Raw genomic sequence first — 24404 nt, forward strand, 5'->3', positions numbered from 1 at the left:
TAACTAAAAGTTCTGGAAATTTACATATTAAAAACGTGAAAGTTACAGAAAGTTAATTGACTTCCGTTGGCAACTAGTTGTCAGATGTTCTAAGTCATATAAGAGTAACGAAAGGAACACAATGTAAAGCCTTTTAAAAATAATGTTAATAATATCTGGGGGACAATAAGATGAACTGAAAGTAATAGACTAAGCCTACAGGCTGGCAATTACAACTGTATATTAGCCTGCTACCTAGAAACATACAAAAAATAGAGTGAAAGTAAATGGAAATAGTGTGTATTTCCTCGTAATGATGTGAAATTTTATTACTGATTTTTTCTACCTCCAAGCAAATCACTAGTGACATTTAACACAGGCAACACATTTTTTTACATCGGTTCCAAGACCTATGAATAAAGTAACTACTTTTTATGGCATACTGAAGTCTGTACCTGAGATTAATTACAAGTACCACTACCACTTGTTGCTTAGTATTTCTAAATTAGTTGATGCAATCAGCTCATTAGCTCAGTTTTAGTAAAATACGTAATTATATATCTCATCCGCTCCTATGTGTAAACACATTAGTGCGGAGCACAACTAACATCTGATCTCAAACAGACAAAAGGACTTCAAACAAAACATAGAGTAAGAAGAAACATCAAACAGGGAAGAAGGCACATCAGAAATCAATCAGAAAACAGCAATAAAATACTTCTTATCTATGACATCGGAGCAGTTAGCTAGAAGTAAATCTAAGTAATGTGCTAATGAAGTTCACAGACAATTCTTATATCTCTGAGGTTAGAAATGTATTGAGAATGGGGATAAACAGGTAGAGTTGCATGAAGTAGTGGTGTAGGAAAGTAACCACTAATATATCTGAAGACTGCCACTTCTAAACTCAAATGATAAATGAGAAAGGATATTGAAAAGTAGTATAATTAAGGCTTGCCATTTCTACTAGAAGTAATAGCAGAGAGCTCATTAGCAGTGATTTTTTTGCAGTTTGAGACCTGAAAGAGACCATTGTATCTATGAATGTGGAGGAAGTTTGTTAAAGATGATGAGACTTTTTATCATTGGAATTCCATCTAAAACATTGCATTCATTTGTAGTCTTTAGTTGTAGTAGAGACTGAGGAAATAGGAGTTGTTCTGAAAAGACCAACACTATTCTTTCAGAGTGGTTAATGAAACGAAGCTTTACAGGTAATACTTGTGCAATTAGCAAAGTAAACTAAATTGAGAAAATTTGAGTGATTCCCATGAATAAACAAACAGGATGTTTTTACCTCAATAGGAGGAAAAATCTTTTGGGAGTGTAAATTCAGTAACAGGATAGTCTGCAGGGTAAAAAAAGTAGAAACTTGCTCAACACTTGCAGAAGAATAGTAGAAAAAGTTTTAGAAAATAATACTTCATTCAAAAATGAGAGATTACTTAATAAAACATTCCTCACAGTTATAGTTTGGATTAAAGAAGTGGTAAGTCTCTGATACGCAGACAAGAAATTATCATTCCATAATATGGGATGATACTGAAAAATTTTGGTGAGCTCTTGAGAAAAATACAAGGATTTGTGAAGAGCTACAGTTAACTTATTGAAGTTCATCAGCTAAAAGTTTTCTAACGTTGTTCTCAAGTCAAGGAAGATTCAATTGCGAATTCATTTGATATACAAGTTGTGTTGCTACAGCCAGTCTGTCCACATTATTAACTGGACATGACCTACCGGTCAGTAGCAAAATAAAGTCCAGAGCACTTGATGTCATATGCCTATATATCAGTTTGTTTCATAGAGTTTATGAGTAAACTCCACACTTGGAGTGTTAAAGTGAATTATTGCTATATAAATGCATTTCTTATACCTCTAGGTTTAAAAAAAAAACACACATAGAAACAAACAAACGCAGCAAAACAAACATGCAAAGAACTCAAGATCACCATGGTCCCTGCAAGTCAAGTTCTATTATTTCTGGTTTGTTCACTATCATCAATTACAATTCTGGATTTTACATGTAACCAGTTGAAAGGAGTCCAGAGCATACGCCACTGGAGGGAGTATGTTGCAATTGTAGAAACTTCCTTACAAAAAATTCCTTTTTTATTTTCAAGACCTCCCCACTCTATGACTAATCAAAATACTTTCATGCAAGAAATTCAAAAATGCTTTCTAAATATGGCATAATAAATTTCATCACAACTGTAGCTATTGGAGACTGAAATAATTAAAATGGCTTTTTATTCATGCTTCATAAGTGACCCCATTTTTCCCCAGGTTACCTGTTTCTACATAGTCTTTTGCATTTCATTTTAGTTTTGCTATGACCTAGATGAGGAACTAAAGATCTCATGTTATTTATGCCTAAGTCTAGTTTTACTTGTTTTCTAACGAACAGATCTGTAAATACGTTGGGCTTTTCCCAGAAACTCAATAACCCTTTCATAAAATACTGGACGTAGTCTCTGATTTTTTTTTGAGATAGCTAATTTCCACATCTTCAGTGATGTGTATGAACTGTTTCGACTTTATAAATTCTCTTTTGGTCCCTCTAATTTCCTGTTAACAACAGACAGAAGTTCATTTCACACACCACTAAAGCCTTCCCTCATAGCAATATTCTATTTGATACATGCCTGAAGTACACTTTGAACAAGGAATAAATCTCATACATGCTCCATCTTCTCAAATACTTTCTTTGACAACAGGACCATAGTACTCTTAAAATTAAAGTTCAGGTGAGTCATTGGCTTGCTCCTGATCCAAAGCACCTACAAAAAACTACATTTCTTTCTTCATCCCAAAGGCAAACTAATATAAAGGATTTAAGATTATGTATACCATACACAGAGCACTAGTCCAAGCTTAAACAGAGATCCACCAGATCTCACCGCCTTTCAAACAGAATTAAAAAATCTTATAGATATTTTCCAGTGAGAAAATTAACTCCTGTACAAAACAAAGTAATGTTCTTGTTAGTTTGGGTACTTTAACTAATTAGCATAGAATACAGGAAAAGATGAAAAAATGTCATCTTTAGCCATAGTATGCATCAAACCTTTTGAAGGGATCATGCTACATGTATTAGATCATATTGTCAGATATTTATTACCCAAGGAAACACAATATTCCCACAGTCCCACAATTTATTGTAACTTTACAAATGACAGTTTATTTTTAGTAAGCGTTCCTCTCATGAACAGAAAAGAGTGTTAATCATATACATAAATATTTATTTTCTCAATTTTACCTAGAAAATTATTTAGTCTGTCAATTTTAGCATAATTTCAGTAAGATATTGCCCCTTTAGAAAAGAAAAAAAAAGAAAAAAGGAAAATACTTTTTATTAGATGATACTCTGTGCTTCCACTGTCAAAATGTTTTTGGAAATAGTATTCATATTCATAAATTAAAGACATAACAGTAACTCATCTAAAGACTTTAGCATAAATTATAATTAAATTTTCCATTGCAGGAAAAGCTACACTTCCCATGAATTCCAGACTGAATCAGAAGTTTTGTGAAAGGTCAGGGTTGTTTATATGTCATTGATGTATGTATGAGATTTTGTATCTCATTTTATGTATCTCTCTTTTTTGTGAACTGTGTATATTTTCAAAAAAATCTTAAACAGTATGCTTTAAATTTATAAATACATGGTTCACAAGAACTCTGCAGTATACTGTCTTCAAAATTAAGAGTTCTGGCATCAAAATTATTCCTGAATAGATATCATATGCATTTCTGTATTATGCAGTTCCTAGCACAACAAATCTTTGATGCAGCCATTAGAGGTCTCTGGCAGTGCTAGACATGTAGTTAAGTACAAATCACTAGAGAAAAGCTTCTCTTCCATTACTAAACGAAGTCAGATACAATTTTGCTACCTCTGCCATAGAAGGACATAGACTGATCCATATGATACAAAGACCAAGGTTCATTCTCTTCTGGTGAAGAATAATTCTTCAGATCATGTTTCTAAGCCTTAGATTGATTTTACTGTAAGAGTAGTAGATACTTTTTAATCCTTGTTTTCCTACACAATTCTCTAACACATAATTTTCGGAGCAGTTTATGATATTCTTACAGAATTGCAAGTTACAACATAGGATTCAGGACACATGAGGATATCATGATTAATCATGGTAAAACTGCCCTCTGACCAAATTACTCCAGCAGTATTACTTAAATCTCTAGGCTAACATGAGTTTGAACACAAGAAGACTTCCATTCTGCTCTCCTATAAATAGAGTTTGAATATTTCTTAGTTTATTGTAAATTACTAGAGTAATTTTCAACATTTTCTGACATCATATCTTTTAAGCAAGGGAAACTTTAAAAAACAATGTCTGTGTAAAGATGAATTTATCAATTTGCTTACTATCAGTGATAAAAGGGGAGAAAAGGATAAAACTTTACAAGCAATTTCATGAGGAGGCATATTTTCTGTCTCATGTTCAAGTATTTTGACAACACTAACAAGGGAATATCTTACAGCTTTCCGTCACTGTTTAGAACTTTGATCAGTGAGTTTTGCAGTGGTTTTTTGCACACCTGTTTCCTATATCTTGGATTCCTTTTCTCAAAAGCACAGGAAGTTGCACATAAATTATATCACTGATCCATGCAAGGCAAGTATAATATACTGATATTTGCTCAAGTGCATGATCCATGTATTTTTGCACCAGGTTATTGGTAATTGGTAATTGCACCAGGTAATTGGTTCCATTAAAATATCCCTTTTTGTGATTTCTTTGTAGTGAAAATAAGACGCAAAGCATGATATAAATGGTAAAAAAAACCCAAAAAACAAACAAAACAAAAAACAGAAACAGTCTCTTGGTTTCTTAAAAATAAATAACTTAAACTTCTTTAATCCTAAAAAATATATCTTTAGAGATATACATCTTTATTATGTCTAGATTTAGTGAGTTATACTGTGGCAACATTTGCCTGGCCTAGCACTCCATTAAGGCATTGTTCATGTGCAAGACCCAGATACCCACACATACATTGTTTAACTGAATTACCACATTCACGTTCATTAAATTCCTTTTTCAAATGGCAAAACCAAAAACATTCTTTAACAAAGTTAGCAAACACAAAATATTTCCCAAATAGATTGAATGAAATGCAATAAACTAGCACCTAAGTTATACATTATCTATTTTGATATTAGATCACTGTTTCACAACCCAACCACCAAAAGAACTCTTTCAAGTTCAAACTCAAGAATGCTTATGAAGAATAACAAGTTCTTCAAAGGTTTAAGATTAAATAATAATATGACTAACTGTGATAGAGGCAGATAAAGTACCAACTACCATAATTAATAGGATTAAAATCATTGCATGACGAATAATTCTTTCTTTGTATGGATGTTACCTGAAAAGAGGACAAATATTTACACATTAACAGAATGTATATATTTCATAAATTTATGGGAAGTTTTAAAAATATAGAAAATAATGAAACTGTACCAGCAATAGTATTTCACATCCATTTTTCAGGAATATAAACAAGAACACAAAGTATGTAATGTTCAATTATAATACAGATTGCTACTATTGCTAATCATATTTAACACTGGAGTTCAACATACTATTAAATGGAAATTTATATTGAAATCAATAACAAAATTCCCATTGATTTAATAGACCCAAGTTTTAACTACTGGTAACAACACAAATAACTTATGGTTTATATTCAGAACAAGTACTTTTCATAGAGCACAAGTGCTAAACACTACCATTTTAATCACAATTCCTGTCAAATTAAAAAAAATTTGTATCTTATCATATTTCTGAGTGAGATCAGAATACGGATGGCATGGTTTGGACAATTTCTTTCTCCAAATCTGCACAGGGTCAAGGGTCACAAGTTTGTCCTGGGAAATGTCATACCTGGTGAAGAAATTCCCACAGGCATATCTATTTGAAGAAGCCAAAGCAATAATAATATGGAAGTCTCCTCTCCTACTCACACATCAGTGGGAAAACATTTACTTTCAATAATGTTATCCACTTGTTTTATTTCAGTCTCATTTAGATTCTGCACATTTCAGCAAGAGGGGTTCACAACTGGAAGTTGTTTCAAACTTTTCACTTCTTGGAGTGTTTATTGGGATTTTGGAGAAGCTGTTCATAACACTGGGCATAGTTGGAAGCTGACCCATATCTGCATTCACAGCTTTGACACAAGAGCACAGAACCTGCAGGTAAGGGAGGAAGGATGGAAGAAAACATTACCAGGAATGATAATTCTGAAAGATATGATATGAAATACTGAGTTCTTCTTTGGGCAGTCTTCTTTTAGGCATGGACTTCTTCTATTTGCTGGTTCCCTGGATGCTGGGTGTAAAGTATTCCTCTATACGCACACACACACACACACACAAAGAAAAAAAATATATGTATATAAAAGCTATGAGCTTTTTGCTTATAGGAAGAAAATTCCTTTGTACCATAAAACGGGATCTCTTCATTCCATAAAGAGAGATCAGTACCTCAGAGAAGGCTAGAATTAAGGCAAAGACAGGCCTGTGGACACAGAGAGTGGCTCCATGTTTTCCCACTTTTAAATCATAATGGATCATTTTAAACAAAGCCCTGCACCTGTAATTTGTTATCCAAGTGGGGGCTTCTACTCAATTAGCAAGACCCTTCAGTAATAAAATCTGCTTGCTAGAAATAGGGCTCAAGAAATTTTTACATGTTCAACATATATAAGTACTTGCACACACTCACGCACACACGTACATATACACGCACAAACATGCACACACACAAATTTATAGATAGAGGTATATATATATGTGCATACGCAAAGAGACAGTATTGAAAAGCATATTAGACTTGGAGTGTTATCTGCTTGTCAGAACCATTTAAACTACTATCTACACAGTACATATTGAAACTCAACTTATGGATTTTTTATTTTTATATACAGTTCATTTTTCTCTGGAAATAAAATATCTAAATACAGACAGACTGTAGTAATGTTGTATATGTATAGCTTTCAACAATACTTTAGCTGAATAAATGCTTTGTACATAGTTCTGTCTTTTAATGGAGTTTACAGCTACATTGATAAAATGGATTCCTCATTTCCTTGATTGTTTTTAACCAATAACAAGCAGAGAGACAATTACAAGTTAATATTAATAAGCAGCTCAAATAACACTGGTTAAATTATGTACAATACAAACCATTCATACAAATGAAGACTAGGATATTGAATTTGTTACAATATTTTGTAATAAAGATAAGACAGCCACTTATAACTTACATGTTCTCCGCCAGGCATTTTCCTTCTTAGAGATCAATTGCAGTTTTTAAGTAACTTGGCCTAAACTCAAACAAGTTTAAAGAATCAGAGCTTAAAGAGTCAGAGAAACATGAAACCAGTATGTCTGCTCACATGTAAATTCCAAATGTTTGCCCATCTTTACTAGGAAGAGGCTCACTCCACGGAAAAAGAGCCACCTAACACCACCTCGAATGTGCCTACTGTATGCTGGAAAAAGTCATGACGCTTTGCTGTGTTCATATAATAAGAAATACTGAGCTCTAGACACACATTTTTCCCATTTTAACAAGTATTTACTCCTACAGTATTGTTTACCAGTACAGCTACTTCAAGCAGTAGAATGCATGACTGGGGATTATTGATTGGCATGTACTCAAAGGACTTTCAAGGAGATTTCCATAACAGTCTGCATTAGAAACCTTGTTCTATCTAGTTAATCCATTTTGCTCGATGAGAAGTTATCCTTAAACCTTAGACATGAGACAATGAAAGCTTTCTTAATAGGAATCTCAGTAATGTGCACTGAAAAGTATGTGTCTCTGTGTATGTGTATGGTTTTATTTCAAATCCATAGTGATTTACACCTAGATTGATACATGGAGCTGACTGGGCAAAAATTACATCAGATTGTTTTCCACTAACATATTTGCAGCCATTTGACAGCAGCAGCAGCAGGTAGACACATTCCAGGCAATAGATGTGGCCTTCCTCCTTGAGGTTACAGACCTGTCATACAACCTCTTATTCCCCAGGCTTCAGTCTCAGACAGAAGTTGGTCCTCACCCTGATGGGAAGTAGGGTGTGTCACTGTGGTAGTTGTAATCAGGACACACCTTCTGTACTAGTTTATAATCTGTACTATAAAAGGAAATGTAAATACAGATTACTTTAAAGGGCTTGGAGCAGAGCCATGATACGTGGCTCTGGGTCTGCTCCTGATAACACGTTTTTGAAGGGTCATAGTTGCAGAGTGTGTTCTTGGTAGCCTTGTCAACCTTTTCATACTCAATTCGACAGTTAAAGGACTTGGAATCTTTGGCATCAATCACTGTCTGTTGTGCCAAGTCAAATTCCACTATTTTTGTAGGGGGCACTAGGCTCACAGATACATTCCCTTGACCAGTGGAGTTATGCCTGAAGTAAACACTAAATGTCCCATTGCCATGGTCAACGATTTTCCCTGTTATTAATAGATTTAACTTCACAGTCTTGATGTTGGAATGAAAATCTCCCCAGCCAAACATTTTCTTAAATTTCCCAGTCTTGACAATGGGCCGTCTCTTTGCTCTGGGTCGAGGCTCTTGCAGATCTGTGGAGTTCCTCAGCCAGTCCCAGAGATCTTGCTCGGAATAAGTTTCTGGGGCATCATATCGCAGGTCCAAATCTGTATCATTTTCCTTTCCACGAAAAGTCTGTGACAGCAGTCGGCTGATGGATAAGTCTTTGCTACTTTCTGTCCATATATGCTTCAGTGTGGATTTGGAGCTTCCTGATTTTAGTAGTTCTGTTTTTCCTCCATTTGTTAAATTTGCACAGGTAACCTGAAAAAAGAAGGGAAGAAGGAGAAGATATATTGAGATATGTAATGCTACCACTTGAGACCAAAATGACCATATTTCAAAATCATAGGGAATTTTTTTTTTTTGAGAAATTAAATTATATGTCTCTACTCAGTAAACCAAACCAGAAATGTCTATTTTCCTCTATTTTCCAAGGAGTTATTACTTAATTCTCCTTTGCCAGTTTTTTACACTGCCCTTCAGATTTAATCCCAAGACATTCAAAATATTCTCCTGTTATGATGTCTGTAAGTGATGAGTAGGTAACGAATTACTACAAAAAACAAGGTACATAGCCTTGTCATCCTTCGGTCTGTATGTGGCTGTATGGGGCATCTCAGAGTGAAGCATTCTGGCTTGAATGTTCTCTCTGCAAAGTGGCTGTGTTCTCCATTATCAGAGTCACATTCATTTTTTTTTGCTGCCCCTAGTGTCCACTGTCAGGGTGCTGTCTTGGTGGTGCCAGCCTGACCATGCTCAGAAGCCATGTCATTATGAATCTAATAAGAGTAATATAATTTCCCTACTCTTTTTATGAGTACACACTGGTCTGTGTTCTTGACTGGGACCCTCAGTCACAACTACAAAATAAATAAAGAATAATGAAAATTTTAATGAGTTTGACATCGACAGCTGTACATACTGTGTAATCCACCTCAATTAATACAGGAGGAGTCACAGTCTTTTCTTATAGTCCCTTACAGACTAGCTACTGATTTGCCTTGTCTGTATCTAGTATGACGTGCATTTCTCCTTCCTTGCTTCATTTCTTTTTTCACCATTTCCTCCCCAAATCAAATAGTGATCTGTGTAAGACAGAAAGCCTTTTGTGTACTTACAAGAAAAATAAGGCCACCAATTTTAAAGTACTAATGAAAAAAATTTGCAAAATCACATTTAAAAGAAGACAAAGTCTTGCACAATTTCCTACAAAATCATATATTTCAGACATAGTTTATCACAAAATTTACTGTCAGAGCAATTTGTCTTACTTATAGTTTTTCTCTTTGCCTTAATTGAGTGGAAAACAGAAAACAGATGCAGGCTCGCAGCTGTCTAACATGCAGCACTGGCAGAGAGCTCTGATGGAGTGTTGCAGGGAGTGCTGGAATTGGTGGGGCAGCGGGTGGATGCAAAGTGACTGACGACACGTTATTCCATTCCCTCTGAAAATTTTCACCACACACACTGCCCCATTTTCTAACATTTGCACTGCTCTGAAGAGGCCATCACGTTTCTTATTTCCCTTTTCACGGCTACATATGAGATTCTGAATATGCCTCCTTTATTCCTCTGATTTACATGCTTCTATCATACTTGCAGTTACATCTTTCTCTTCACTTAAAAATGAATTGAGAGCATTCCCTACCCAGGAAACCCATTGGAAACCAGATAGTATTTAAATCATGTCCCCTCCCTTCTGGTACAACTGCAGGTATATGTCACAGAGGATATCTATCATAGCATGGCCTTTTCATTTCCTAAAAACTCTGAAATTGAAGCATGCTTTCATTAACTTCAGTAGTTTTTCAAGGTCAGTTGAAGGCATATACATAAAATCAGTCTAAATTGTCTTAATACACTAATTAGATAGGAGATGTGCCCCCAGCCTTTTACAGTAAATACATAGATAATTAAGTCTGTCACACCCCACACTATACCTCCCCAGTTAATTTCAAGTTGGTGGGCCAAAAAGGATAATAGATAAAATATGGGTTTAATTCAGAATTTTGCCAAAGATATTACTTCTTCATCTTTTGAATGGACAGAAGGATTAAACACAGACTAGCATTTCGATAGCCAGTTCATAGTTACATTTTAGCATCAACACAGTGAGCCAGGAGAGAAGCTGTAATAAAATGCACTGATGGTGCACTGGTTAATGAAGCAGCAATGAAAATGTCACAGGAAGAGAGAAAGAGACTCAGAATATATTTTTTTTTTCTGTGGCATATGGGGAAAGAGGGAAAATAAGAAAAGAAATGTGGTTAAAAGGAAAAATGTGCCTGTCTAGCATGAATCTGTCAACATGCTATGAATCTAAGCAGTTAGCCAGCAGAGCTCGTAATCTGTAGGTAGGATATGGACTGCTTATCACCGTAGTTTTCTTTGCTCACAGTTTTTTTTAATCTTTGTTTTTCTTTCTTCATCTTCAATCATCTTCATCTTCAATTATTTACATTTCATAGGATTACACTACAACTTCCATGTAACAAGATGCAAGAGTATCTTCCAAGTAACAAGATGACTTTAAAAGAAGTGTCTCCTTTTTTTCAGATATATAAAACTGAACATTCAGGAAAGGAAGGAGATATTTTCTGAAATGATTGCTGACTGATCCAATACATTGAATAACATTGAAAAAAGTGTTTTTTTGAAAGCCAGCATATTTCATGGAAATAGACGATTTAGATTCCGTGCATTCTATACTGCTTCATACCTGATCTAACAGATACAATTGACTGTTACTGTCATCGATTTTGTAATACCTGAAAGACTTCTGGTCATGCAGTTAGCCCCGAGACCTCTGTTTGCAATTTTCAGTGTGGATAACTGGCTATATTCATGATTAAAGGCCTGAACCTGCCCTCCCGAGTCAAGTGTCTGTGTAAGCACTAAAAAAACAGCCCACAAGGGTTAATAAAAAAGCTCTATAATTCATTTTTCTTCGCTAACATTTTCCAACCAACTGCTTTCTCATATACTGTTAGTATACTATGTGCTATAGAAAGTAGCTATATGTATCCTCAGAGACTCACACACCCAATAACACAGAGCATTGCTGTGTAATAGAATTTCTGCAAATGCAGCACTTTTTTCACATGAACCGATCCACAACTTTCTTCGATCTCTGCTTTCCAAACGCAAGGCTGAAATAATACAGGAAAGAGTGTACAAATGCATGAGATTTTGCCCTTAGTAGTGTGAAACTGAAACATAGACCTATTCTAGTGGTGCATGGAAAAAGAGCTGATTTCAAGTGGATAATAAAACAGCCAGCAGCCTAAATTCTATAGAGGTTTTTTTTGTCCTCTTCCTTGATGGTATCTGCATATAGTTCAGAAACTTGCATACTCTACCTCATAAATTAGTTCACTATAACCAGAGTTGCCTTCTCTTCCACAGCGAAGTGTCACTTCTGTAATGAAACAGGAGGAAGTCTGGCCCACTTGTAATGGCTCTAGCTAGGATAGAGTCGATTTTTCTTTATAGGAGCTCATACAGTGCTATGGTTTAGACTTTTGACCCACATGCTGACAGCATGCTAATGTTCTAGCTCTGGCTGAACAGAGTTTTCCCAGCACCAAGGCCTTCTATTTTTCTCTTGGTCCCTCAAGTGAATAGACTGGGGAGGTGCACAGTGGATTGGGAGTGGACACAACTGAGCAAAGAACTTGAATTAACCAAAGATATATTCCATAATATGTAACATCGTGCTTAGCAATTAAAAGTCTGGGTTTAGAGGGGGTTAACCATCTTTTGTTCAGAAACTGACTGGTCACCACCCTACCCCTGGGAGTTAGTGAGCATTGACTTTGCATCACTTGTTCTGGTTTGTTCTCTTTCTCTTCTCACTTCTCTTCTCTTTCTCTTTTCTTTCTCTTCTCTCCCGCTTATCCTTCACTTATTAAGCTTTTCTTTATCTTGACTCCCAAGTTTTCTTGCTTTTATTCTTCCATTCCTCTTCCTCTGTCCCATAGGGGAAAGGTAGAAAGTAAGCAAAGACCTGTGAGCTACCTAGCTGCCCACCAGTGTTAACCCACAACCCCACCGCAGTGCAATAAATCAATGTTGCAAGAGGGCTGAGTAGGGGGATTTCCTCCGTGAATGCATAGTTAGAACTGGATTTGAATGATGATGATGGCAAAAATGTCCATATAGAAAAATAGTAAAGAAGCAAAAAGATCCAGAAATGCTTATCCAAGGGTGCGAATGTCATTGGAAAAGCAATCATTAAGCATGACAGACTGACATTTGGTTCTGGTCTTGTACTTTTAATAGAAAGTACAGATTTCCACTACCTAGTAAAGTCTACTGATATCCAAAAAGTACCAGGAGCTGACTGCTTGGTAGCTATTTTCCTATGAATAATGAATAATGAAAAATTTCTATTCCATTTCTTCTGCTTCTTCTATGGAGAAGCAAAGACTGTGGTTTCACTGGGCACTATATCCCAAAGCATCATTAAAAAAAGACAGAAATTGTTCTGTAATAAATTTTTGAATCCATTAAAATAGAATACTCCATTCATTCTGTATTCTTTGTTTTGAAGGTGAAAATTTTTTTGGAATGGTGTTTAACATCATTAAACATTTTTTAATGAATATATGTAGTTCTTTTAGGACTTCCTAAAGGAAAGGCAGTTTATTTGTCTCAGAAATTTTGGAATTCTCTTTCAAGACACTGAGCCCTGACTGTTTTGTCAGGTCAAACCTGAACATTTGGAGCAGAGAAAATGAAATTGAAAAAGGATCTTGGGAATCCATGAAAGTGTCAAGTGATGATTTAGGCCCTCTTCGCAGTTTAAAATCAACCATAGGTGTATCAACATTAATTTAAGGCTGATCAATTTAGAGATTAAAAAATTAGTAATTCAAAAAGGTACAGAATGCCTCTTGATTTCTCACTCTTTTCCTTTTATTCTAGCTCTATTACAGTTCATTACCTATAATTATAGTATTGGTTTAGAAATTATGCATTTATTCCTCCAAATGTGTGACTACTTGAGGGCAAATCAAAATATAAACAATCAATCTAATACTCAAGGTGATAAATCTCTCTCTTCAGGTAAATAACTAATCAAAACCAAGATTGTTTTTGCTGACATAACACTGCAAGAACTTGGCAGCACTGTGTTTGCATATGCTCTCTATAAAAGAATTTAGAATTTTCTTTCCTCAGTAAGATAACTCAGATAACAACACACGTTAAAAAGTACTGATGGACATTACAGTAAGCTGAACCATTATCGAGGCAGGACAGCACTCAGAAAGTTTTCAATGAATCCCATGTTCTCATATTAATCCTGCTTATGGAATGGGTGAAGGAAAATCTGGACCTAGTTTACTTTTCTACTCAGATCAATTTTTCTTCCTATACCTGTCTACACACTGTACAAAGTTACAGCAGCATTTAAGCATTTTATTTAATTAATAATTTCCAGACAAGTCAAATTCAATATTCTACAGGAATTTGATGATAAACAAAGAAACTGAGAATACAAGTTGATGGAGATATTACAATAAGAAGATGGGGGTGTAAAACACACTGAAGGACTTGTACCTGTTGCAAACTGACACTTTTTCAAAAGGGAGGACAAACACAAAAACCCACACATATTAATATTTCACAGAAACAAACCTCTCTGGTTTTAACTTACAAGCCTTTTGCTGCATGACTTGAAAAAAATTAAGGATGTGAGTTGGTCAATCAAAAAATGCAAACTCAGCTGAGTCTGAAAAATGGAACAGTAACTCCTGATCTACTGTGTCAAATGAGAACGCAAAAGTGGCTATGCAGGATCAAACCAAAGGCTCATTTAGAAAAATCTTCTTCTCTCCAAAAACAACTGTAAGAGATGCCTGGAGAAGAGCAAGAACATGGCCTCCTAAGTTCTTCCCAGCTGTCAATTCTAGTTTCCACTGCTAGGTATTGTTTCTGTATGTTTCAGTAACTCTCAATAGACTGCTCTTCTGTGCATTTGCTCACTCTGACACTTTGTAAACTTTTAATCTTCACAATGTACTTCAGCAATGAGTTTCACAGCTCTATTTCCTCATACAGTTTGTTTTGAACCTGGCTCCTGAAGCCCTTGGAGTACTTTTCATTCTCCAGATGGAAAATTCAGGCTCTATCCAAATTTCCCATGCTCCTCTTTATTTTTCTTTGCTGCTACACATTAAACTTTTTTTGTACAAATATCAGTGAGTGGAAAATTTTATGATTTCTAGCTACATACAGCATCCTACTTCTAGCCCACTAGTACATGTCTCAGTTGTATCCATTCATAATAGTAAAAAAATATTGAACATTTTTCCAGCCCTGACCCTCCTGGGCCACACAAATAATCCTTGTACATAAGCAATTCTATACATATACCTTTGAATTTCCTTTTTGTCCTTCTCTGAAGCCCACTTGGTTCCACTCCCAGTTCTGTCTTTAAAATGAGGAGACCAGAATGGAGCACAGTATCCAAGATTTGTCAGAGCCATGGTCCTGTATGATGGCAAATATGTCCTTCCACTACTAGTTCAGTCTTTTTTCTCAACTAATTCATAATATTTTATTTGGGTTTGATCATTAATGAACACTGAACTGATGTTTGTATGAAACTGACAACACTAAAATTTCAATCCTAATTATACATGGAACTGGGATTTATATTTATAATATGTTTCACATTACTTAGGCTACCACAGAATTTCATTCCGTAATTTACTGTCTATTTACTAATTCTGGTAAGATCTCTCTGCTGTTCCTCCCTCTTGGATCTTATCTTTTCTACTCTGAGATATTTTGCCATTAACAAACTTTCTCACTCACCTTCCTCCAGTCATTTACAAAAATGTATTGAACAGCAGAGGTCCTTGCTCAGAGCCCTGCAGAAGAGTTGTTGTGACCTCCTTTCATTATCGACCACAGAAAAAGAGGCATTTGAAGTTTTCAATAATGCTTTCTAAAGTAATCACTTAGAATCATTCACTTCAGCATAAAAATTATAATTTGTTGTCACAGAAAACAGAGGCAAGGTAATATTTTTTACTGTCTTTAAGTTAGGAAATTGAACTTAAGATACACCGTTACTAAAATTTTTGCATAGAAATTCCTTAGGATTCGTAAAATTCAGATTAATACTATCAACTGCGCTCAGCTCAGCTTTAAATTCTGTATTTTTCTTGTTTTAATCTGTGAGCTATCATTCTTGTTTCAAATGGCCCTTGTTAAAACAAAAATGTGGCTACCTGAGTTTTTTCATCATTCACACAGCAGCGGTTATGCAAGATGAGAAAGCTGATATAAATTCAGCTGACAACAGCTGATATAAATTCAGTAAAATCTAACATCATTGAAATGAGAACGCCTATATCAGTTGATATCTCTTTGCGATCTGACTAAGAATCAAAGACTAATTAGAAAATTTGCACCCACAGAAAGATGAGGGCAAGTATAAACCAACACTGGTTTTTTTGGAGTCATTATAATTCTTAACAGTTGTTATCATAAAATATTAAGATATTCCAGTGGCTGCTCTGCAAAAGAATAAAAACTAGCAAAAGTTACAATTTTGCAGTGCTTTCTACACAATGTAAGTTGCCTGTTATAAATAGATCTGAAAACTAGGAAGTCTCGAATAATTTTCAGGAAATACAAGGGTGATAAAGCACCTTAAGTGGTTGGTTCCCACAAGAATACTTAAGAACTACCATACAAGAATTTTGCTTTTGAGTTTCATTTTTTCTCCTTTGCATTCTTGTGGACTATGGCTTAAGCTGTGACACTGCCACAAGCCCTGCAAATGGTAACAAACAGATGAAAGAAAGTGGTGGCCTGCCACCTCTTAGGTCCCGATCAGACAATATTCTGTGCCAGTCCAGTCCGTGATCTAGGGTGGAAATCACCTCACTGATTACCTTATTCACCTGGAAATCTGGTCTGAGGTCTAAACTATTCATCTAGGTTTATTCCATAATCAAGAGAGAGAGAGAAACAGAATGAACTGCTTCCTCTCCCTCCGTGAGGTATTGATGAACATTCAAAACTGAATTAATGCTCTTTACCTAGAGGCTTAATGATGACCAGGAATAACCTGACCTATGGTGCATAGTTTGCCCTGTAGACAGTAATATGGAGAGAACCCAAAGGCTGCAGGCTGGAAGCGGGCCAATGAATGCTCTATGTAAATGCCTTCCGAAATGCTCTACTCATGTTCAAGTCCACTATACATCCATAAGCATGCTGAAGCCAGTGGTGTGTTACTCAAACAGCAAGGTGTGCAGAATTGCTGGTATTGTTCCTACTTATAGATATAGGAGATTTTCCAACTGGAGGTTTCCTTTGAGAAGCAGTGTCACTTTGTACTATTCTGTTATCTTTTGAGTTTGATTTAATCATATGAATAATTTTCACAAGTATTTAAAATCAGAAAAATTAGTCTTATCGAGCTTCTTTTGTTCTCTAACGACTAAAAGAACTTTAAAAAGGCTTTTAAAAAGTGTTTAGTCATCTAAGACAAATAAGTACTTTAAATCAGACTTAGATTGTAATTACAGAGACATTTCTTCTGGTAGCAGTGCCCTAACTGATATTTTTCTCTTTCTCCTTTTTTTCTCTGCTTCATTCTTCCAGTGCTGCCCTCTCAGCTGTGGCAGTCAGCTTTTTGTAAGATAAAGACTTTCTTTATCCTTTCACAAATTTTTGGAGTGGAAATCAGACTTGGAATTAAACATCCAGACTCCTCTATCTGCCTGGAGAAGATTGGGGACTTTTAACGAGAAACAAAAATCACAGATCCACAACAGGAAGTGATGAAAAGCCAGCCCTACAAAATGTTCCACCCTTTTTCTAGAAAGCAGGGATGAAGATACACACTGCTGTCACTGTTGTCTTTCAAAGAAGGAAGCTCCTTGTTTTTTTCCTTCAGAAATGTAGCTCTGAGAGAAACAAAAGCAAGTGATTTTCCTTGTCTATTTTATTTAAGAACTTGATAGCATTAGCAGGTCAAAACAAAAGTCCATCTAGTCCCATATTACACCTCCAACAATGGCTAAAAGTTGGGTTTATCAAGGAATACAAAATTAGGGAGAGAATACACCACATGTACCAGAAAATCTTTTCCATATTCAAATCTGTGCAGATCAAGGACTTCTTAAGCTGGATATGTGGCCATGAATTTTATAACTTTCAATAAACATCACTTACAAGAACTTGTCTTTTTCTCTATGAAACTTCCAGCATGTGAAACACCCTGCAACCAGCCATTCCTCATCTCTGCTTCAGACTCTCTGAGAATCTTCTCCTCCTGTTTGTTCTGAACAAGTCACATCCCAGCTTCATCTGATGCCACCTAAATTCTTGTCCAGTAGGCCACAACAAAATCTAGCAAAGAAGCAGCATTTTTCCTGTGCGGTTCAGGCAGAATTTTGCTGCCTGGACGCTCAGGCCAGGCAAAGCTGTAAAAATTTATGGTTGGCACGAGAGGAGCTTCCTGGTCAAAAAATAAAGAAGGTGTTTTCTGAGTTACAGGTACTTCCAGAACTAGGCAGCTCCAAAGGTATTAGTCAAAGGACAGCATAAAAGTGTAGGTTTGGAGTACATAGGAAACGTGGAATACATCCAATCAATTTATGGGCCAAATCATGACCCATCACTAAAGTCAACTATAAAAACTCTAGAGGAGTAGAAGGATGAAGATCATGGCTTGGCTTCGCGAACGAAGATTTGGGAAGGGCTCTACCCACATTTGTTAAAAGCACGCTGGTGGCTAAAAAGGCCAATACGAGACTGTGCAAAAGGCACAGCAGAAAGACTCCTTAGGTGGTATATTCTGCAAGGCACGATTCTTTCTGCATTGTCTTTTCTCCTCAAGGGTGATCCTGTGTGCGTTCTCAAAAGCATCAGCAGCGTTATAGATGGTGTGTCTCCAGACCTCCCCATTGGAGGCCAGAGTAGACCAGTTATGTTGATCAATATGGCCAAGGCTAAGATGTTGTTTCAGGGAGTCTTTGTATCTTCTCTTTAGGGCTCTTCTCTTGCTGCAGCCGGTGGCAAGTTCACCATAGAGCACGATCTTAGGGAGGCGGTAGTCAGAAGGATGAAGATAGTGTGGTATTATGTAGCTTAATTTTATTTTCTTGCCCAGTTAAGGCAGAATGGAAGGTGTTTTGTTTGTAAGACATCATTTCTCTTTCGATTTAGAAAACATCATGATATCACATATAATTGTCTGTGAACTGAAGGACCAAATGAGTTACATTGCTCTATGAAAATCTTCACATTAGAATTTTACAGCTTTCTGATTTTTGCCTTAAAAGAACAGAAATCAAGCCAAAATATTTCTAATAGCAAAGATGCAAGTGAATGTATAAAGATTTGGAAAGGGATTGAAATATAATTGTATGAAATATCCTATTAACTATTGCCCTAAGTTTTACATTTTTAGAAAGACTTTAAACTAAACTCTTGAAGCCTGCTGTCTATGTTGTCATTACAGATTTTTTACTTCAGTGGATTATGACTTTTGAAAATTCACCCCATCTCCATTCAGCAGGGGATTAAACTTCCATGGAATAAATTAAAATGAGTTAAAAATGTCTAACAGAGTTTTAAGACCCCTGTATTATGCCAATATTACAGAGTGCTGCTAACTTTGAAATGAAAGTCTAGCTAGGTAAATAAATTTTGACAAGGATCTATTGTTCTTGTTCCACATTCCTATAAGCCTTCTTTTATTAATATTAGCTTGCCATTTTCTGCATACATGTAGAAAGTAATATTAAATAAAATTAGATTTTATATGAAAGGACACAGAGCAACATTTTAATCAAAATTTGCACTATAGTTTGCTTTATACATAACACACTGAAGAAAACATCCATTTTCATAGCAGTAGGCATATCTTCTGAAGAAGGTGAAAAAGACTATAACCTGATATGTCATGGTACTATATAACGGACAAGACCACCGTACAATATTAGAATACTATTAGCATACTCTTAGCATACTCTGTTAGTATTACTAATTTTCTACAAGCAGTTTCAAATCATCCACTGTCAATGCAAAAGTTTAATAAAATTAAATGTACCCAAAGAGTTTGTGGCTCCCATGTCTGATACCATAGTTTTCCAAAGAAAAGCATTAGAATGTTGATACAGCTGAGTCACTTTCCATGTAGATATTCATGGGTGTATCCTAGAAATATGAATTTGAACAAAGATGTCTTTTGAGGAGATTTAACTCCCACTGATGTTGGCAGAGTGCATATTTCCACATAAAGAAATTTTATGTAAATGAGATATTTGTTAAATAAAAAAAAGGAGGCTTCCACAAGTACAAGAAATTCTCTTGCAAAAATATAAATTCCTTTCATTGAAATTGCTTGTTCTTCACTATGAGTTATGCATCTATTACAAACAGCTGAGTACTTCAGGAAAGGCATTTTAAAAGCACAGAGGAAGCTGTTCCAATGTTCAATCAGAGTTTGGCATATCCCTGCTAATCTTCATGCCTTCGTCTTCACCTTATGCCCTTGCCAGATACACATACTGACTTCTCAGAAGCCTTCTGTGATCTCAGAGAAGAAGGTTTTCTTCTCTTTGAATTTTAACCAGATACAGCAATATATTCCCTTTCTAACTGTGTTTGTTTGATAGGCATTGATCATTCATTCATTTGGTCAATGGATATCAACACCTATTAAAATCCATCTCTTAGGAAAGAGGTCTGTTTCTTTGATGTTGTTCTGGTAAGAAAGGGAAAGATAAAACAGCTTTTCTATTGCAAGGGTACTAAATTTTTATTGAGATTTTCTTGATGGTTTTGTCAAGGTCTGCTAATTCTTACTGGGATATGCTCAGCAGTAAGCAGCATGGGGGCACCAGCTCTGCTGAGCAAGCCAGGTGCTGCACATTGTTTTCCTGGCTATGACACACATAAACATGTTGCTATGCTCCTGAAGTGCAAAGATGTCAAAGAAATACAGATCGGCCTGTTGGAAACCAGGAGACACCACGTTACATATTTACAAGATCCAGGCAAAATTTAATCTTGATCCAAATCTGTGCAGGACTCTATTGTCAGTGTACATTTGCTTAGTCGGGATACAGGGAAAACAAGCAGCCTCAATAAAAGTACTAGTCCCACTTGCTTACAGAGCTGGTCTTTCTGTGACTGGACACACGTATTACAAGAGACCTATTATGCCATTAAGAGGAATAGAGCTACAGAGTACCAGAAGGGTGTACCATAAACCAATTTCTCTATTTCCTATTATATGGTAACATTCATTCAATATGGTGCTTCTTTGTAGTGACTATCTCTGAGCTTGCACAGAACTTTTTAAGGTCTATGGTAGCTTTCCGAGTTGATACAAACAGACATTGTAAGGGAAGCTAACACAGCCAAACAGAATAGAATACCCAATAGAAAAGCAACATTGTCTGTGCCTGACAGTAGTCTTGTATTTTCTCTTGCTATAGTATCACACCTAATTAAAACCGAAAATTAATAGCCAGCAGGATTAATCAAATTCCATATGCAAATAGTTGGCTCATGAGAGCCATGGTCCAATTGCTAATACTATCAGTAAGGTCATTAATTTAAATTGAGATGAGTTAAGAGTCCTTTGGGCATTGACACATAAGTTGAAGGAGGTTATTCATTGCTAAGTTTTTCACACTGTAATAAAAAAGTTAAGAAGAGAATACGTGAATATTGCTTCAGCAAAACAGCTTCTAGGATGAGCTTGTCTGTGGAGGACCATGAATCTTCTCCTGTAACATACAGTAGTTCTGATACATCTCTTTAAATTCATATTAAGATGTACTGAAGCAAGTTAAAGACAAGACTGTTCAAGGTCTAATAAACTGATATCTTTGGTGTTATTTTATGGCTGCTGACTTCTGCTGAGTACCTTCAAATTACAGAAAGACTTTTCTGGTTTTAAAGAAAAATTTGAGTACCAGTTTCATAAACCCTTCAGAAAACTTTTCCAGCCTTCAGAAAAGGTCAAGACATTTCCAATTAGTGAGAAATACTAACTCAACTTGTAAACAGAAATACTGGAGCTCTGGAGCAGTGGTTATACATGTGCAAATACAGTGCATTCTCAGCTCACCATCTCTTCAGCTCACCTCAGAACTAGCTCCATGGTCTTGATCTATCACTGCATTTCTAGGGATGACTAGAAGAAATGTAGTCTTTACAGGCAAACTATAATATAGTGATGTACACCTATGAACTTTCTCCAAGCGCTTACAGCTAAAATATTTTAAGTTGCATGGTAACAGAATGACTGCAGCATAATAAAGTAGTGATGGCATTATATTACTCTTCCTACATAAAGAATAAAAACATAAAATTTATTATTCTGACCTTGTATCACAAGGACTTCTCAGATATGTAAAAAAAATTTAACTGGCCTATCAAAATAGACTTAAACTAAAGGGGAAACCTGCAAAGCTTGGTTACCAGAAGGTTTCTTTTTAATTTAAACAGAACACTGAAGTCTGAAAAATTAAGGTGGAATCCTTATAAGTTTGGGCTTCATTGTTTACTCAAAGGGCATGTTTTTATATTCTTAAAGTATAACAAATTCAGGGTTCAGGGTGAATCAGGTATTATTGGTTCCAAATCTGCACAAGTCAGGAAATAAAGTGGCACAAAAAAATGGATTCAGGAACAGGAACTTTTCACACCAAGTTCCCGAAATCCTGATACTTGGAATCCATTCTGCTTTGACCCCTAACTGTTCTGATCATCACCACCTTGACCATACTGACTTATCTGAGCCAATTCTATCTGCAGTTCCACTCTTGCAGCCTTCTGCATGAACAGGATTTTGATGGAGTGATTCAGACAGGAATTAAGTGCTTTGCCTTTCTTAGAATAAACATTACTTCAAAGACAGGTCCAGATCACTGTTCATTAATATATTCCTATGTCTTCCCAAAAAAGCAAATAAAATTTTTCCATTGTCTCATCTTCTATATCTTTGTGGCTGAGCAGCAGCACAAAACAATTTAACATTAGCAAGCAAATATCATTTGTTACCTGCCAAATGCTGATACAAAAGATAACTATGAAAAAGCAATAATATCCTCATTCTAAGGCAATAGGTAACATGTCTTTGCTATAATATACCTGCTAAATAACATTCAATGAACTCATAAAAGCATTTAATTTAAATATAAATGCTTAGCAGTTCCATTTTTCGAGTGTAAATGACACTCCCACTTGTGTTTCTCCTAAGTGCATTTTCAGAATAGACATCCTTTCAGAATCTACATTTAATGTTATATATTATTACTATTACTGCAATGCTCACAAATCTCCCTGTGGTCAGGGTTAGGGTGTACTAAACATATATAGTCACCACCCTAGAAAGCTTTCTCACTGAAACAGATTTGGCAAAGACAAAGCTAAAAGAAGAAATTTGGTGATGTCCTGACTCCATTGCAGAGCTAAGAGTTAGTACAAATCTCTGGACTTTTCTTTCCCATATCATATCCAGGATGTACCAATAAAAAAGGTTGATTCCAATAATTGGTTATACATAACGTCATTAGCTGTTTTAAAAAGATGCAGGCTCAAGGAAACAAAGTCCGCTCAGAAGTGAGTTGTGTTATTAATCTCACTAAGTCCTTTTTAACAAGAAGCCTGAAAACCACTTGTAGACCAGTTTTCTACAGAAGCAGGGACAGCTGTCATTGGTAATAAGAAATGCTTGACTTCTTTCTCTGACAAAAAATAATAGTGAAAATAATCATACTAATATATTATATGATTATTGTGTTACAATGTCATTGGAAAACAAAAAAAAAGAAACAAAATTGGATTCACAGTTCAGAAGACATTACAGATGTCTTCCAAAATGTGAATCCCTCAAGTTCCCCTTTATCCTTCAGCTGTCAGTCAACAGCAGCTCTGTGTAGTCCACAAGCTACTTAGTGAATAACAAGAATATTTTTCTATTGTTTTATATTTACTCAGTAAAAATCTCAGGATAAAATTTTTGCAAATGTACCAGAAACCAGCAACATCTTACTCATTTTTTTTTTCAAGCTGTTAGCTTTTTAAAGTGTTTTCTTTCTTAGTTTGCTAAGAATATAGATGTCATGGGTTGAGATTGGCCCCCCTGAGAACCGGGGGGCTCAGAGGTGATTGAGTGCCAGAGCAGTGTTCCCTGAAGAGCCAATCACCACTCATCTTGTTCGCTTCTGCTGAAAAAAAATCATTTATACACAACCACCGGAAGCTGTTGGCAATTTTCTGTTGGTGTCTGCTGCTGTGTGTAGGTGTAGAAGGCCAGGGGGTGGCTGGGCCTCCTTCTTCCCCCACCTCCGGGGGTGGGTGGGAAGGGGAGCCCTGTGCTCCCCCCAGCTCTGCCTAGGCCAGAGTTAGTAGGCAGCATTTGGAGTGAGTGTTTGTGAGGGACGCGACTCACAACACCTGAGGTAAGAGGGAGGAGGCCAGGCCCTCTTCCCCCCCCTGCAGCCGCAGGACGCTCGGGACAGTGTATAACTAGACCGAGCTGTCTGTGGCCAAGGCTAGGGGGCTTTTCTCTCTCACTGTTAAGTGGAAGTGGATGCAAAGCTCAGCGTTGAAGCGGAGTCAAAGTGGATGGGCTGAATGCACCTCGGTGCCAGGGACAAGAATCCCAGGCAAAATTGGAGACAGGCCAGAGAGAGAGGCTCGGGAGTTGTCCTGCCGAGGTTTGACCGGGGGCAGCCAAAAACTGACTTGGAAGATGCTATGATAAACTGACTGAATTACAGCAGCCTGCAGAACAGAGGTATGAGACTGAGAGAGAGAGATCACACAGCAGAAATGATACAG

General features: G+C 36.2%; 1 protein-coding gene across 5 annotated transcripts in view; it reads right to left on the minus strand.

Annotated features, from left to right (window-relative positions):
- Positions 1-6901: 6901 nt before the first annotated feature.
- The window catches only part of NXPH1 (neurexophilin 1), a 143807-nt gene continuing 126304 nt past the window's right edge, over positions 6902-24404 (minus strand). For 4 of the 5 annotated variants that reach the window (XM_064676482.1, XM_064676473.1, XM_064676491.1 and 1 more), the window contains one exon: positions 6902-8834. In XM_064676482.1, the coding sequence (XP_064532552.1) occupies positions 8073-8834 (762 nt within the window). In that variant the 3' untranslated portion in view covers positions 6902-8072. Of the gene's footprint in view, positions 8835-19653; positions 19723-24404 lie in introns of those variants that run through there. The other variant, XM_064676500.1, reaches the window with a different exon arrangement.

Source organism: Pseudopipra pipra, chromosome 1 (assembly GCF_036250125.1).
Source record: "Pseudopipra pipra isolate bDixPip1 chromosome 1, bDixPip1.hap1, whole genome shotgun sequence".
Classification (NCBI taxonomy): domain Eukaryota; kingdom Metazoa; phylum Chordata; class Aves; order Passeriformes; family Pipridae; genus Pseudopipra; species Pseudopipra pipra.